Source organism: Vitis riparia, chromosome 18, assembly GCF_004353265.1.
Source record: "Vitis riparia cultivar Riparia Gloire de Montpellier isolate 1030 chromosome 18, EGFV_Vit.rip_1.0, whole genome shotgun sequence".
NCBI classification, from domain to species: domain Eukaryota; kingdom Viridiplantae; phylum Streptophyta; class Magnoliopsida; order Vitales; family Vitaceae; genus Vitis; species Vitis riparia.
The window spans coordinates 11017940-11035966 of NC_048448.1; the positions used below are offsets into that span (position 1 = coordinate 11017940).

At 33.5% G+C, this 18027-nt stretch overlaps 1 protein-coding gene and 1 non-coding gene across 5 annotated transcripts; both read left to right on the forward strand.

Moving 5' to 3' along the window:
- Positions 1-8696: 8696 nt before the first annotated feature.
- Positions 8697-17146, forward strand: LOC117907904 (U-box domain-containing protein 5-like). Of its 4 annotated transcripts, XR_004650082.1 has the most exons (8): positions 8697-9138; positions 9773-9830; positions 10498-10570; positions 11239-11424; positions 12170-12277; positions 13417-14540; positions 15450-16374; positions 16937-17146. XR_004650082.1 is itself a non-coding variant. In XM_034821585.1 (6 exons), exons 2-6 carry the CDS (start codon positions 10520-10522, stop codon positions 16204-16206), a joined length of 2226 nt encoding a protein of 741 aa, XP_034677476.1. In that variant the 5' UTR covers positions 8697-9138; positions 10498-10519; the 3' UTR covers positions 16207-16478. The 4 variants fall into 4 exon arrangements, 1 of the variants encoding a protein (XP_034677476.1); XR_004650081.1 differs by lacking the exon at positions 9773-9830; XM_034821585.1 differs by lacking the exons at positions 9773-9830; positions 16937-17146 and having other exon boundaries at positions 15450-16478.
- TRNAN-GUU lies at positions 16945-17018 on the forward strand. Its single transcript has one exon. It is a non-coding gene; the product is annotated as a tRNA-Asn (tRNA).
- Positions 17147-18027: the final 881 nt, after the last annotated feature.

Sequence of the window (18027 nt, forward strand, 5' to 3'; positions counted from 1 at the left end):
TAATTATTGAAATAGCAACCAAACACGCTTTAAATTTTTTGTATTTCAATACTTAGGTTTTCTGTTTCAATTGTTTAGAGAGGGGAGGAGAAACCAACAAAGATAGGGAAATACAAAAAGCAGTTAGTGAAACACAAAAAGAAGAAAAAGAAAACATGAAGAACAATCTGTTCTTTAAACATTGAAAAAACAATAAAAATATCTTTTTATTATTCTAAAAAAAGTGGTTTTTTGAGAACATGGAAAATACAAAAAACAAAAAGTACCGCCTTCCTCAAACATATTTTCAGTGTTTTTTGTTTTCAAGAACAGAAAATAATTCTTGAAATAGCAACCAAACAGACCCTAAAATTTTTGTATTTCAGTGCTTAGGTTTTCTGTTTCAATATTTTGGAGAGGGCTTAAATTCTATATTGCGATTTCACCCAGCTATTTTGTGGTTGACTATATTTTTCCTCATGCTGGAGCTTGTACCCATGACAAAGTTCTACTATTTGGAGATATTACAGTCATGATATTGAAGCTCCTACAGTTGACTCACAACCCTGCTCTTTTTAACTTGATTTTCACTAATTTGGGTGGACAGACTACATGGTACTAAACTTAATTTATATTTCCAAATAACTCAATAAAATTGTGCGTTTAACTCATTGAGTTAAGAATCATCAGAACTAAAATAAACTTATACAAACTATTTACAGTTGTTCTTATAAAAATCAGGGGGAGATGGAGACAGCAAGGAGATTCCTTTGGTAGAGAACCTGGTGACTGGTGGATTATTTGCGTAGTTCTTCCTAGAATATCCTATTACAGCTTTTTACCCTTTTGTAAAGCTAAATGCAGTACTGAATTGGTGTCCTTAGCTGTGTAGCTATTCATGGTTTGAGAGTGTGTGGGCTCTATGACATGATCTAGGGTGGATTTTGTGGGGTGATCTGGGGGACAATATGGCCAACTTGAGCCCATTACCGCATCAATTCTAAGAGCCTCCGAGGAGGGACATTCAAAGCTATTCTGTCGTAGAGTGAGTTCACTTCACTTGTTTGCAGGTGGACCCAAATATTTGTTTTAGGATTTTAGTTTTTGAAGTTGCAAAATAACTCTACTGTCATGAACCAGCCCAAGTGAATCGTTTTGGGTGCAGGGTACGGTTATTTATTCTGTCAACCTTTTTGTATAAATCAATGGCTATGGCTTTTGTTGTGAAAAATCACGGCAAAGAACAATAATAGGGAGAAGAAAATAAGAGAAAATACACAAAGCACATAATGATTTAGGTTATTCTGCCTAGAGACTACATCCATGGACAAGACGAAGAAGAGCTTCAACTATTTTTCAAAGAGATTACAAGTCTAGAGCTTACAAATCCCAAAACCACAATTGCACCCAAAAAAGGGACTCTTTTTCAATTAAAATTTCTAATATTTTATATAGGAAACAAATTGTATGGTTGTTAGAGATAGTTATTCCTAAAAGAATATCATAGGATATATTCTTTATTTTAATAGGAAAGTCTCTTACATGAATAGATCTTATTAGGGAAATATCAATAACTTGACTCAAAATAGGATTTGTGAGACTTTTCAACAGGTTTTTGGCTATTGATGAAGATGTGGTCATTGGTAACATGATGCAATGTGTAATTTGGATGCTGTTAATGCACATATTTACCTGATTATTTATTTATTTAGTTTAGGTTTTTGGACCGGTGGATTTTGTATAACTTCTTTGGAATTTAAATGGTTATCTTGTGGTTTAGATGGCGTCGGAAGATTTAAGTTCATCACTATACATGGGAGCATTAAAGAATAGAAGAAATTACATTTATAGGATATGACTAATATTTGGATTCCATTGCAGGTGCTTTTTCAAATTTTTACATTCATGATAGCTAGAATATCATGATTGAAGCAATTCCATCTTCAATGGGCCACTATGCCCTCCTTTAGGAGATTGGTTCATTTTCTTTGCTATTTCTTGTGATCTATACCACTGTTTCGTGTCATTCATGATGTGTATGAAATGAAAGCTTTCCTTTTCCCACAGGTTTCGCTCTAGCTCGAACCAGCCTGACGGGTTATCAAAAGAGAATAAAGAAATTGCTTATGTCATTGTTATGGATCTATTTAATCAAGTTGGTTGGCTCTACCTTGGCTTCAGATAACCGCCCACCTGCTGAAGGAGGGCCTGTCTCATAGATGATGTTCAGGTAAATGCACTGAGAATCTGCAAAAAAATATATCTTTGCTTTGATATTTAGAATCCTTATCATATCAAAGTCTATCGCATGGAATGTCACGTTTACACGGGTTCCTTATTTTCGTGTAGAAACCGTGTTTCTTTTGATGTGTGGTCCTTTCTGATGATTGGAACTATTAGTTGACCCTAGCTATTTGAGGGTTAGCTGTTTTAAAATGACCATCAACAAATTTCCAAGCTTATAATTAACATTAAATTCTCTGGTTTAAAGGATAAATAGTCAGGAAACTTCCGGCTTTGGGTAGCTAAGAGACTACCCTTTCATGGTCCAATCATCTGCTAGCTAAACATGAGGACCTCGCTAAGATGGAATCTTTCAAAAGGGGAAAAAACAAGTGGAAACATTTCCAAAAGTTGAATCTACTTGGAGGAAAGAGTACCAAAGGGGTATTTTTTTGGTGGTGGATGGTCCAAAAGATAAGCAGAAAGAGGCATAGCCTACCAACCAATCTTTTAGTGAGGTGACAGATATATGCTTTTAAGAAAGTTGAGCATAAAAATTCAATTATTGGCTAATAAAATTTAACAATCAATTGTTGATTGGTGGTTTTATTCTGGTGGATTTGATATGCTCCTCCTTTTTGAAGTAAAATAGGAGGAAGATACTGAGATATAGCGATGGAAACTTTCTTTTTGCTCTTTCTCAACTGTTATAAGATCCCAAATTTTTATCTCTCTTTTTGTCTAAGTGATGAAATTGGTTTGAATGGGAAGGAATTAGTTAATATTTAGGTGCTATGGACCCAAGTTCGAAGACCACACTGAAGATGATTAAAGCTATTTGTCATCTCCACAGTAGAATTGCCACTATTAAGGTGGCATTGCTTCTTGTTCTCACTGTTAATATTCATGTTTTACTTTCTCATACCCTCTTTATTCTTCCTTTTTCTATTTGATTTGAACTCACTAGTAACTTATCTCGAATATAATTTGTAGCGCCCATGCCTGTAAGTTATGCAGGGTCTCTCATAAGTTATTATCTCTAGCCTCCTTTAGGTCCATGTGTTTTAATCTCGGATTTTTATTATCGGGCCTTGTGTTAGTAAATAACATTTTGAGAGAAATTTGACTACTCATGGTCTATTGAAGCTGACTCATGAAAGTGTACCCACCAATGATTCAGCATTCTGGATGAGGTTGGCAGGAAAGGAAGCTATATAGTTGAACAATGGCCATACATTAGGCCAAATGTAGTAAGTCATATGGACCGAGACTTGTATTGGGCTTATTGGATTTGGAGATTAGAGGCCAGTGGTTTTTTATATCCTTGATATCAAGTTAGGCTTCTCCGGTAGTGGATGGTACTCGGTGGTGCTTTCTTCTTCAGGTATAGCCGTATAGAGACAAATGAATAAAATTCCCTTTGGATGGGGAAAGCTGCCATGAGGAGGGCCAACCAATGGGGAGTAGGACCTGAGAAGCGTGTGGAATATGTTGGCACATAAGGCTAGCACATTATAGTCCTTCATCTAGGCCGGGCCCCCACAAATGTTGCTTTTGGAGGGTAATTTTGTTTGAATTGTAGGCCCAAGAGTCTAGTTATTTGGCTTCGCATTCTTCCTTCTGCCGGTTTCTCATTTGCATCATTTAGTCTTGGTGGCTTAGGCTTCTGGAATAGAATTGGCTTCTGCGTGGATCCCGTTTTATACGTGTCATTTCTCTAGACGACTGCAATGTGGCTTCGACAATGATGGATTCTTACGTGTGTTTCTTTTACACAATTTCGGTAAAGCTCTGCCCTTAAAAACGTTTTAATGTATATATATATATATATATATATATATATATATATATATATATATATATATATATTAATGAAATAATCAAATTATCCTTTGAATTATTGTTGATTTAGAATTATATTCTCGGGCATTTTTAAGGGCTATTCGAACTATACTTCCAAACATCCGAGAGGTTAAAAATTATATTTTTGGGATGTACTTTCGAGTTCCCAGTTACACACCACAAAATCGATTATTTTTATTTTTATTTTTAATTATTCTTCTATTTTTTCAAGATTCTTACTTTTAAAACATCTAAATTATTTACAATCTTTTTGATAAGAAACTTTTTACCGAAATTTACATAGGTTATAAATGAAATATATTAATATTGCACCAATATAAATAATATTAGTGTGTAGATTAAAAAAAATATCTGAAAAAATTTAAAATTAGCTTTGAACTAATTTTAGATATTTTTTGTTAATAAATTTAAAAGATTTTGGGTTAGGGTTAGTTATTAAGAAAAAAAAAAGGAAGTAGGTGTGGAAGAGAAAATTAAGGAAGATATTTTAAGTATATCGAAAGATTTGAGAGATTTGAGGTTGATATGTTGATAGAATTAAAGTTTTTTTTTTCTCCAATTTTGAACTTCAAACATCAAGTGAGGAAATCTTTTTTAAACATGAATGGTTGGAAAAATTAATGTATTTTAATAATGCAAATAAATTTCTTAAAATTAAATTTGGCATCAAAGCATTAAATAATAGAATTTGACTAGTGATAGAAAGCAAGATATAAAGATTTTGTAATGATTTAATTTATTTTTGACCATTTTCTTCTATTAAGTTTGACTAATCAAAATAAATAATTTTAAAATGATTCGAGTTTAAATTCTTTTTCAACATTCTATTTATTTAATAAACCCAAAATAAATTGATTATTCACATTTTTAAAGGAGAATAAAGAGTGTTTTTTTTTTTTTTTTTTTTTTTTCTTTTAAATGATCTGCTTTTACTATTTTTTTCTTTCTTTCTTTTCTTGAAATGCGTGTTAAATTATTCCAAGCAAGCCAAGCATTGGAAATGGTTATTTTCATCTGGTATGAACGCAATCGCTGACTAAAGCGTCAGTTTCCAGCTTATGTCAATCAGCTTTAAGTTTTTAGTACACCCTCGCAATCGCCTTATATGCAGGTAACTTTCGAATACAAAGAGTTAATGTTAGGTGTCGCAATACATGATGACTCCCGTGCCCCACCACGGTTCATGGAATTTTCGATTATTGTTGTGGTCCTCACTTCTCCCACCATTACGTCTGATAGGCTTATCGTAAGATATTTTATTTTTAAGGCTATGTTTGATTCCCGAAAAATACTAAGAAAAGAAAAAAAAATCATATGAAAAATTATTTTTCTTAGTTTGGATTACATGAAAAATATGATGAAAAAAAATATAGAGGAAAATATGATGAAAAATATCATAATATTTTTGTTACTATTTTCCTTAAAAAAAAATAATGAGGAAAATAAGAGAAAAAGTTGAGGAAAAATTATCGGGTTATTCACAGCGCCCCCCACCGTCTCTCTCTCTCACTGCAAAACTGAATTCACAAACATGATTTATTTATTTGCATATTCCTCGTAGTCATATTCAAAACAAGCCAACCTGTATCCCATCACTTCACTATCCTATATAAACAAGCCCGTCACCAGAGCCACAGCCACTGCAACCTAGAGAAATACAACCCCTGTAATGGCGATAAAGCTCGGGTTATTTGCAATTTTTATGCTTTCCTTGTCATTTTTCTCTTCCACACTATCGGCTTCTGACTCCGGCGACGTCAACTGGTGGTGCGACAAAACGCCATATCCGGTACCATGCAAGTACTTCATGAGCCATGGTGGGCACAAGTACAATGCGCCCAAGCAGAAGTCCGAGTTCCGAAAGATGGCTATGGAGGTGGCCATGGAGCGAGCCCTCACCGCGCAGAGCCACAACAAATGGCTGGGGTCCAAGTGCCGCAACGAGCGCGAGAAGGCTGCATGGGCTGATTGCTTGAAGCAGTATCAAGACACCATTCAACAACTCAACCAAACCCTGGACCCTGCAACCAAGTGCACAGACTTTGACCAGCAAACTTAGCTCAGCACAGCCTTGATTTTTAGAAAATAAGAATATAAAATTTATTTTTTTATTCTATAAATTGATAAAGACAAATTATTGAATTGATTTTTCTTTCATTTTTCTTTGACTTTTTTTTCATAGTTAACCAAACAAAAGAAAATAATTTTTTTTTCCCTTGAATTTTTCATGGATAACTAAACAAGTGAAAAAATTTATATTACTTTCCTTATCTTTTTTTTTCTTCCATTTTTCCTTTCAATTTTTTTTCTCTCGTATTTTCCGGGAACTAAACATAGCGTAAATATAAAATCTAATTAACATAAATATGTTATGTAATATATATATATATATATATATATATATATATTTATAAATATTTTTTAGTTTTTTTTACACACAAATTTAGTTTTATAATAAGTTTTTTATTTTGTAAAATAAATAATATAAAAAAAAAATTGATAGAAAGAATAAATTGATAATATATGAGATATATCTCATATCTTAATTAATGATTAACCTATTCTATATAGAAGAGATGTATGAAAAAGGTGGAGAATATATTTACCATATTTGGTTAATCATAGAATATAATAAATAATAGGATAATTTATCCTATTTCATATTATATCTATCCAATTAAACATATTTTTATGGTGTTCATTTTATTATTTAAATATTAATTTATTAAGTGAGAATTAAGAATCTTTATTCGGGTTTCAATTAATTTCTTACTTTCAAAGTAACATTCCATCTAATAGAAAAAAAACGTGTTTAATTAAAAGAAATATTGTAAATACAAATGAATGAAAACTTTAAAAAATAAAAATGTTAAAATGCCATTATATATATAATTTTGGATACATAAAAAAAATTATTTTTTAAATAAATATAAGATAAAATGATGAAATACATTTTAAAATTTTAAATTATTTATATATATATATATATATTATCATGAAGGAATAAGTCTTTGTAGATGTGAACAATGTAGCAGGATACAAGTGCAGTGTCCAGTGTCAACTAAGACCATATGCTTCAGTTGTAATGTTGGTTTGCCACTAAAAGTTAAAGCTCTAGCTGATTTGGGTGGATTCACGCGGTATCCGGACTTTTGAAAAAATACTTGGCAGTGGAAAAAACTGCAGCATATGACCGAGGAAGCCTTGAAAAAGAGTTTAAAAATAAGAATGAAAGGGTTTTCCGTGGAATAATTTATGAAATTTAAATTTTTATATCCGTTTAGGTTACGGCAAAGGAGTACAATATTAATGGAGGAGGGTCACGGGTCATACAAACTAGGTCTTCTCGTATTTTATTGAAAAAGAACCACCCTTCATGTCCTTGTTACAAATGTCTAGACTATAATAACTCCATTAATGCTGTCGGGTACGTATGGAAGTATTCGAATGCTGTATGCCTGTTTCATGTTGTTAGGAATGGTCTAGACTATAATAACGAACTCCCACAATTTGTATTTCAAGGGCAGTTTAATTAAGAATAAGACAGGTTGGTAAATTTCCCTTCATTACCATAAAGGATAAGGCCAAAGAGACAAGACAGAGACCGCTGATAATGAATGAGGCATTAATCGCATTGAAAGCCATTTGATTTCTCAGGGAACGAAAGATGTAGGCATGCTGGATGGTTGCTGTTGATGTTGGGACCGCAGTTGACCCTCATTCCTGAACCTAAGCATGGGTTTCCAGGGCCAATAGGGGTCAGTTTTTTGGTACAAAATATCTTTCCCTATTATAATTATTTGTTTTTTTGTTGGGTTAAATCTAATTATATTATGATAAAGGAAGGTAGGTGAAATTAATAATTTTTTTTTTTTTGGGAAAAGGGTAAGATTGTCTTTTTCTCGTTTATTTATTTTTGGTGAACGAGTTTTTGGCCTTATGTGATCCGACAAGACAACGTTGGATTCTTGATGGTGTTGGGCGTGTCTTGAATTGCCATAATAATTATGTGTGCTTTAATTTATTCTGTCTAATTTTTGTGATTTTTGGGATAGCCAGCTCTCCATCACGCATGATTACAAATTAAAACATTGAATTTATTAATGATGATGGATTTTTTATATTTTTTTTTCACTCCATTTACTGGAAAGCCGCATCCATGATCCTTGTGACTTTTGTTTGAGTAAGCCGCCGGCCTTCAACTTTCAATATTAAATGGACAGGAAAAAAAACCACTACAACGGCTAAAACCGGCCAAAATAATTCTCAAACCACCTCATGTCAACCATGTAGACATTCATATGATTTGAGAATTTTTGTTTTTTTAAATGGTAAAATCATAATCAGTGATTATGGTTTTACATTATTTTTATAATTATAATCATTAATTATGATTTTAAACTTAAATGTAAAGTCATAGTTGATTACCAAAGGTTTTGAAACCGTGATTGTTAATTACCATCTTAGGATGATTTGGAAGCCGTCAGTATCGTTGATTGTTGTTGTTGTTGTTTTTTTTTTTTTTTTTTCTTTTGACCTGTTTTGAAGATTCAACAGACTTGTGGTCTATCGAGGCATGTGTGCTTGAGGTAATTTAATTTGACTTGAATAGAAGCCAAATAGCTTTCTTTCTCATGAAAAGTATTCGTTGACTCCAGCCCTGAAAGCAAGACTTTGCCTGCGAAACATTCAAATAAGAGCCATGTCTCTCGATTCTCTCCTTCAAGAATTGGTCTTTAACTCTTCTGTTTTTTGAATTTTTGCCTTCCCTTCACTACTCTAAAAAGAACCAACTATCTGGTTGAAGCATTTTTGGCGCCCTTGTAGGATTTCTTGTTTCTGGGTTTCTTTTTATCCTACTTCACTTTCCCTTCTCCTCCTCTTGGCTCAATCTTACCAAAGAACACTTGAAGCCTGCTAACAGAACTCGAATTCTCGGTGCAAATTTTCGACAGAGCTTGTGATTCTCGGTAGCTGATTCTTTTGTATCCTCTGTAGTGATTCACAGTGTTAGGCTTTCTGGCTAACTGGGTTCTCTCCATATGCTCGGTTTTACGTCATTTGAGTTGTTGGGTAAGATTTTTTTACGTGTTATTTTCAGTTAATTTTTCTTTGCTTAACAACTGGTGAATGACTTGCCTTTATTTTGAATGAAGATATGGAATTCAAGCATGTGCAGTGTAAATACTGTTTATTTTGTTTGTCATCTCTTTTGGGGATTCTTTGGGCACTAATACTAAGACTACTGGCCTGGGTTTTAATATCAATTTGCTTGTGTTCTTCTGATTTGAGGCTGAGAAGTTGCTACAATTATTAAGATTTGCTTCCCCAACAATGTTTCTTTGAAATCCTTTGTATCCTGAACTTGTGGTTCTTCTTGCTTGCCAAAAAAAAAAGCAACATCTAAAGAGCTTGACGTCATGGTGACTGAATAAAGCAATACCTGAATTTCATTGAAATTTATGAGTCCCCTTTTAGTTGAGATGGAAACCAAAAGAAAAAATCATGTAACCTTAGAATTTATTTTGGCTTCCTCGACCAAGCACAGATAGCTAGTTAAGGCTTAGTTGAGTTGATGTTATATTTTCATGGCACTTTCAATATTGTGAAATAACATACCTTTATGGTTTTGTTGAGCATAAGGTTGTGTGATCAAAGATTCATTTGTTTGCATACATCTTTAAATGATTGTGATCCTGCTTTTCAGTGATTCAGTTGTGAAAATACTACATGAGAAAGTTAGAGACACAGTAATATGAAAACAGGTAATATATAATTATTATTATATTTTTGTTGCCTTTTTCTTTGGATTCAATGCGTGAAAAGTTTATATGCATAGTGAATATTGGGATAAAAATCGATAGTGAGGAATATTTGTTGCAAACGCTCATTGATAATTTTGTATGATAAATTATTTTGGTTTTGACTTTTTAAGGTATGATATTATAATTTTTGAGATTGAATATTTATTGGTGAAGGAAAAAAAATAGAAGTAATAAGCATTCATAGGCCGTCTTAAGTTGGTTAAATTCGTAAAACTCCAAAGTATTTGGTTGCCAAGCAACAGAATATGATTGATTCAACATAGGTTTAACTTATAAATTAACAGCAAACATGGTTCATGAACTTTCCTATGCAAAAGGAAACTTTTGTTATATTGTGTATTTGCGGGGATTTCATTTTGTTGACTACTTTTTTTCTTGCCTTGAAGTTACATTTCTTACTAGAAATATTAATGATCAGTTTCATAATTCCTTAGATCATTAAGGGTTTTGGCTTTGTTTTGGTTAAAAAAAACGGATTCAGTTACATTTCTTACTAGAATTATTAATTATCAGTTTCATAATTCCTTAGATTGTAAAGGGTTTTTGGCTCTGTTTTGTGTGACAAAAACTGGATTCAGCCATTTAAATTGTTAATGGAAATGTGCAGACAGAGGATACTTTCCAACTTAATGGAGAGTGACACTGCTGTTGTGGAACTTCCTTATTACTGTACCATTAAGGTAAAAAGTTAATGTTTATGACATCACAATTTATTATTTATGAAATTCAATGAAATTTTGGTTTATCTTGGTGGTTTGATCATCTAAGGCTCAGATTTCTTGTCACCAAACCCAAACATCACCATAGACCTTGGTATAAACTTCATCACAAGTTAATCACATTTGACTGTTTAGTTGGAGTTTCTTTTAAATGAGTGTGTTTTATATTTGGATGACCAAGAAGCCAACAATGAAGTCAAATCAAATAAATCTAAATACTAATGGGAAAAGAAATCTGCCCATGTAGCTTGTCTCAATTACGAGTATTCACTTGTATTGCTGTTGTGATCAAAGTACTTGATGCAAAATAGCAAGCGTGGGAAAGAGGAAAAGTTTCTCGTCTTCATTAGGTCAAAAACGTAGAATAGGTCCAATGTTACAAGCCATATGGACTGGGATTTTACCAATTGAAAATTGAATGCTACAAACATATTTTTCCTTAAGTTGAATAGTGTCTGTTTTTCTCCCCTTTCCATCTCTAATTAATCACATATTGAAGTCAATCAAAATAGTCATTTTTATCAAATGGTCTAGGTGTTTCTTTTTCAAATTATTAGTACTTATCGTAGTTTTTGTTTTCAAATTCTTTCTAGTCTGGTCATATTTATGAATTTCTTCCATGACTGCAGGTGCATCGTTTAATCTGCTTAAAGCTAAAGAGTTATATTGATAGAATATCTCAGATATTTTCTGCCATTGAATCTGCTCGACCACGATGTGGAACAGGAATGCAGGCACTGTGCTCATTACACCATGCGATGGATAAAGCCAAGCTTCTTATCCAGAACTGCACTGAGTCTAGTAAATTATACTTGGTATTGTTTTACAAATAAATATAGCTATGCAACTGTTAGAACATTTTCTCACTAAAACCCTCCCTGTAGAAGACCAACATTATTTGCAGGCTTCTATTAAAAATGTAGTGGATCAGTAGTAAGGGACTCATGCTTCTTGCTAGATGTTTTAACTTCCTATTCAGTTTGCAATTATGTTAATTTAATTATTTAAAGTACTTTTGCAAGGTAATGAATCTCTTTGTTTCCTAGTCAGGTTACATCATTTGTTGTATTGTTGTCCTGAACATCATTTTGCTCAATATGCTATGGCTGAGAAAGTCTCTGTTTGTTTTGCCAGGAAAAAAGGCATTATAGTCTTGTGTTGTGGCTAATGTTATTTTCCACTTGATTTTCCTTCATCTTTTGTAATGTTGATATGAATGATATAATCACATCCCTGCATGACATTGCAAACCGTGTTACTTCTCCTCCATTCAATATTCCGAAGTTCTTTGGAGCAGTTTTGTTTGCAACAAATATTGCTGTTTAGCAACTTTCATTCTCTGCTACTTCATGTGTTTCCAACGGAATATGGAATTTTGGAGGCACATTAGTAGTCACATAGAATCAATTTTAATTTACTTAATTCTGGTTCATTTTGTGAAGTATGATATTTTTCCTCTCATGACTTTATACATCTATAGTTCATTGTACTAATATATCATGGCTTTTTACCATACATAATCCTTTGGGTAAATAATCTGCTGAATAAATTATTTTTCAGGCAATTACAGCAGATAAAATAGTTTTGAGATGTGAAAGAATATGCAACTGTTTGGAGTCGAGTTTAAGACAAATTCAAAATAATGTTCCAACATTGTTGGCTGCAAAGGTTTGTAATACTCTATGCCTTTGGTTGAATTACTTCTGTTCTTGAAGGTGAATTTATTGACTAGATGAAGTTTAATATGATGTGAATGACCTGAAGTTAGCTGCAATTTCTAGCTTTCAGGCAATATGTTATTCCCTAACCAGTATAACATCCTTATTTAACATCTTTAGAGCATGCTTCTGCAACAGAGTCATATTCTTTGTTACATATAACTAAGTTGCATTTCTTCAACTTGTAGTTCTTATGATCATTCTTCCCACATGAACTCTTCTTCATAATATCTTATACTTTGTATTAGTTATTGATAGGTCTTTTTTTCTTCCTTTTGTGTGTGTAGGTCTATGGTTGTTGATACTTATAAACTGCATTAACAGTAGCCCATCACTTTATCTCACTTTCCAGATTATAAGCAATGTGTAAGGTTATGCCTCATATTGATTTATATGTAGAACATTTCCTTAGGACTAGTAAGTTGGCCTGAGTGGAATACAAGGTATGTGCAGATAACATCACAGTGAACATGGTTGCCATTGGTCAAGGGTGCATGTAGAGATATCTTGTAGGAACAGAAGACTGATCACTCTTCAAATCCGTTTTTGTGAGACCTCTCATTGACTGATTTAGCTATATCATCCACCCATCACCAGAATTCCTTCTCCTAGCATAAATTACTCATGGTGAATGGTCTGTCAAACAATTATCACTTAACTGGGTTAGTTATAAACTTCAGATATCTACACAAAGCTCATCCACGTGGTTTAACCTATGGTGGTCCAATACTAATGCTTCCACAGGTGTGTCTGCTGATATATCAATGAAAATGATAATTGAAATTGAGAAATGACATCATTTCTTGGAATCGTAAACATTAGCTAATCATGCATGACATATTGAGGTGAAAAAGTTAGCTCATTTCAAATGGGATGTAAAATGAACTGGAATAATTTCAGTTTTGCATTTTCTTCCGATCTGTTTGTTCTTCTGGTTGCTGAAGGAAAGTTGGTGGTTGTGTTCTAAACAGCCTTAGTTTGACTTCAATCTGAAGTTCCCCATGTCACTCTGTTATCAACCTGGCCCCTTTCTTTTCTTTTCAATTTTTTTTCTATATTAATTCTTTGAGGATGAAATATGATCTGCAGATATCTGGTATTGTTGAAGACCTTAAGGGTGCAAAATTTACTGTGGAATCTGCTGATGATGAGGCTGGAAGGGTTGTTCTAGCATTGGTTCGGCAGGGCATGCCTGACTCTGAATCTATAAATATTTCTGAACTTGAAGCTATTCAAATCGCTGCTTCAAGGCTGAATATTGCATCCCATATGGCACTCTTGATTGAGAAAAGGTCTATAAAGAGGCTAATTGACAAAGTTCCTGACACAAACCTAACAAAGATGAAAATCTTGAAGTACCTCCTATATCTTCTGAGGAAGTATGGAGATTCAATAAGGGGCCGCAATACTGAGAGCACTACTATGTATCAGTCCATTGAGCAAGAACCACATGAAGAAAGTGCAATATATGAAACTCTAGCTGATGACTTCAGTGTAACCAAACCTCCTGAGGAATTCAAATGTCCCATCTCTATGAGACTGATGTATGATCCTGTTGTTATAGCTTCTGGGCAAACATATGAAAGATTCTGGATAACTAAGTGGTTCAATGATGGGAATGATACATGTCCAAAGACACATGAAAAGTTGTCTCAGTTTTTCCTCACTCCAAACTCCACAATGAAGAACCTCATTTCGAGGTGGTGCTTGAAGCATGGGATCAGTATTTCTGATCCATGTTCACAACAAGCTCCTGAATCCCTTCCTTTGCAGAAACTTTCACCATCCAGTTCCATTGCTAGCTTTGCCAGTTCTCTGAATGGTCTGTGCCTGCAAACCAGCAGTGTGTCATTACACTCTACAGACACCAATTTTCCTTCAAATAAATTGGACATAAGGATGGATAATGGCTCTGCACACGAGCTTCCTCAGATGAATGCTGATTCTCAGGGATGCCAATCTTCTGCAAATAGGCATGGCATGAATTTTGCCTTTCTCTCCAAACTTGCTGCACTTCCATGGGAATCCCAGTGCAAGGAGATTGGAAACGTAAGAGATCAACTGAAAGACAGTATTCAAGCATGTCATTCTACATTTTCCTCTAGTTACATCAAACCGCTGATTAGATTTTTGAAGGATGCATGTGAAAATGGCAATTTACAAGCACAGCGAGATGGAGCTCTAGTTCTTTTGTATTTTCTAAATAAACGCAGGTAATACTTCTCTTTGGTACCTTTATTTTTTCAGAATAAGGAAAAGCTTCTATACTGCAAAGAAAAACTAACTTAAAGATGATCCTCATTGCTCATATTGAGAAAAAAAAATGTAAATAACTATAAGAAAATGGTTACAGATTTATTGTTCATGCATACATATATATGCAGAAAGTCAACAAACAATTTATTCATTGTTGAAAAGATGGAAGACAAAAATCTCAAGCGAGGAAAATTTCTCAATTACAATGAAACATGTGATAAGATAACATACTGAAGAAACAAGGAAACTTTGAGAACTGAATAAACATGAATAGAATTGGCCCCTTTAAAATTGGACAAGAGTCGCTAAGAAGTAAGAAGTTCTAGGCATGCTATAAAATTTGTTGGCAGCTCCAAACTCATTGAACTATGTTAAATAAAATTTAAGCAAGATTTATGTCTTATCAGCATTTTCAGTTTATAAAGAAAATAAAGAGTATTTCTATTTGCCTGGATATTTATTGTTGATGAATGAGAAGCACCAAAGTTAAAGGCATGCTAGAAGAGCAAGATGCTCTCTGGAAATTTAGGCTTCTATGGTGGCATCATGCCTTACAGGAATTAAACTGGCTGGGTTTTAATCCAGATAATACAAGGTTGACACAGTCAATACCATGTGAATCTGCTGAGAACCTGGATCAAGACTTCATTTTTCCTCCGAATGATGTTTTGTGATCATGCTGCACTAGCTTTTGGGCTCAGCATCATGAGATCTTTATTTCTTCACTTATTCAGGCTTCTATTTACCATGTCATCTATTATAATTTTACACTGCTATTCATAATTTTCTTCATATACATATTTTCCTGTTGATCTGTAAGTATTAATTTAGTTCCGTGCTAATTAATTTTTTTATGTTTCCCGCAGAAGTGAAATGCCACCCTTACATGAAGATGCAATTTATGTTTTAGCATCATTTCTGGACTCAGAAATCACTGAAGAAGCGCTTGCAATCATGGAAGTGTTGTCTTGCCAACGTCATTATAAGTCAGAAATTGTGGCATCTGGTGTTCTTCCTTCCATCATAAAATTCCTTGACACCAAAATGAAGAAATTCCATGTGCTTGCTCTGAAAATACTCTGCAATTTGTCCTCAAACCATGATATGGGATACCACATTGTCTATTTGGATTGCATCCCAAAGCTGGCTCCATTCTTTGTTGATCACAAACTTGCAGGATATTGCATTAAAATTTTCAGAAACTTGTGTGATATCGAGGAGGTTAGGATTACAGTGGCTGAGACCAATCAATGCATTGATTTCATTGCTAAAATACTAGAAAATGCCAGTGAGGAGGAGCAAGAAGATGCCTTGGAAGTTGTTCTTTCTCAATGTCATTACAGGGAGGAGTATGGTCAGCTTTTCAGGGAAGATCACATTGTTCAATCATTGTTCCATATCTCTCTCAATGGGAATGCCAGAGGACAGGAGATTGCTAAGGAATTACTCCAGCTTTTGAGAAATATTAAAAATGACCCCGTTCTAGAATGTTCAAGTTCTAGTTCTACCTCCGATGAAGTCATACAAGATTTTGTTATCAACTCCAAAGGAAAGAAACTGCCGTTGAAGGCATCTAGAATTCTGGGAAAGAAAATATTAAGATTCAGAAAACCAAGAAGCTAGTGTTGCTTTGACCCTTTGGTGACTTCAAAACTATCTCAACTGTTCCACATTGCTTGATGGGACTCTGGGGATGAGCTTTCCACCATTAGTCATTACATGAATCATATATTGTGACTGGCTATATGTATGATCCCAACAATGTGTTCCTGCCCTTTTTGTACTTAACAGGTATGTACAATCTGGCTGAGTTTTTGTAGTCGTAAATAGATTTTGTTGTGCACACTTAGAAATATTTGAGTGAAAGGATGAGATAATAGCCATAGTTGACATGAGCTTGCAAGTGTTATCCAGTGCTTATGTTTCTTCCCCACAACGAGTTCCTTTGTTTTTTCTTGGAAGTTTGCAACCAAAACAATTGAATTATGGACTTCTAGCCTAGGTAACACGCCTGGATACTGGTGCTGCAAAATGCAGAAATGGTACCATGGCGCCCCACTTAAAAAAAAAAAATCTTATTTGAGTTGTGTTGTGCAGTTTTATTATTTTGGTTTAGAAACTGAAACACTTCGGGGTAACCCAAACCATAGGCCATAACGCATGAGAGAGGGTCGGGGTTAGGGTCCAGAATCCATGATATTCAACCCCTGGAGATTTACAATGAAAATCCCGTATCTTAATTTTGATCCAATAGCTAAATTCAGGTCCGATTCATCATCAAAAGTTACAGGATAAGCAAGCTAAACAAAGGATGAAGAGAGTATATTATAAATAATATTTTATTTCTTTGCAGATCAGGAAGCTGGAGTAGCTCAGTTGGTTAGAGCGTGTGGCTGTTAACCACAAGGTCGAAGGTTCAAGCCCTTCCTCTAGCGTTTTCCGGTCTGGCTGGCTCAGTTGGCTTGCTATGACTTTGTACATATATAAAGGACAGTGATATTGAGAAAGAAAGGTGTAGGTCAGTGATTTAGATTTTGATTATAAATCAATTTTATTTTTTTTATTTATTGTGAAAATTTGCAGGATTATTTGAAAATAATCCTAATATTATTTAAATAATTCCACACACATTTTAACTTCAAAATTGATATGCCTTTTAAGCATTTTTATTATCTTCATTTAGAGGTTCATACGAAAGAGGGGTGAGAAACCACCAAGATGAAGTTTCAGAGAATGGCCTGCCCCCATTTTCCTTCCTGCAGCTTTGTACATCAATTCACACGTCTCTATGAAAATCAACCCACATGAAACGTGCTTCTTAATTAGGTTTCAAAAATGATGTGAAGAAACAAACCCCAGTTCTCCCATTCATTTCCTATGTTTATGAAAATCTTCATTTTTTGTTTTCCCAAAATCTTTTTTTTTTTCAACATGCTAGAAACCAAAAAGTGAAAATTTCCTAGTGTTTTACTAATTAATAAATGAAAATTTCCTAATTTCCCTTTTTACAATAATAGATATTTTTTAATGAAAATTTTCCCTTATTTTTATTTAAATTTCTTCAACATATTAATTAAAATTTTCCTTTTTTTAAAAAAAAAAATTCTCCAACCTTTTGGTTTTTTCAAGATGTTAAAACGTTTTCCATTTTGTTTTTTTTGGCATTCCTTACTATTTTTCCTTTTTTTCCCCCCCCTATTTTTCTTTTTATTTTTAATGTCCTTCTATTTTCTATCCTTTTTTATATTCCTTACAATTTCCCTTTTATTTTATTCTATATCCTTCTATTTTTATTGATGTTTCTTACAATTTTCCTTCCATTTTTTATATAAACTGTTTTACTTAATTATTATTATTATTATTCTATTTTTTATTTTTTGTGGGGGTGGGGATTCACCATATTAATTCTTAGTTTTTCCTTACATTTTTTCTTCAATTTTCAAA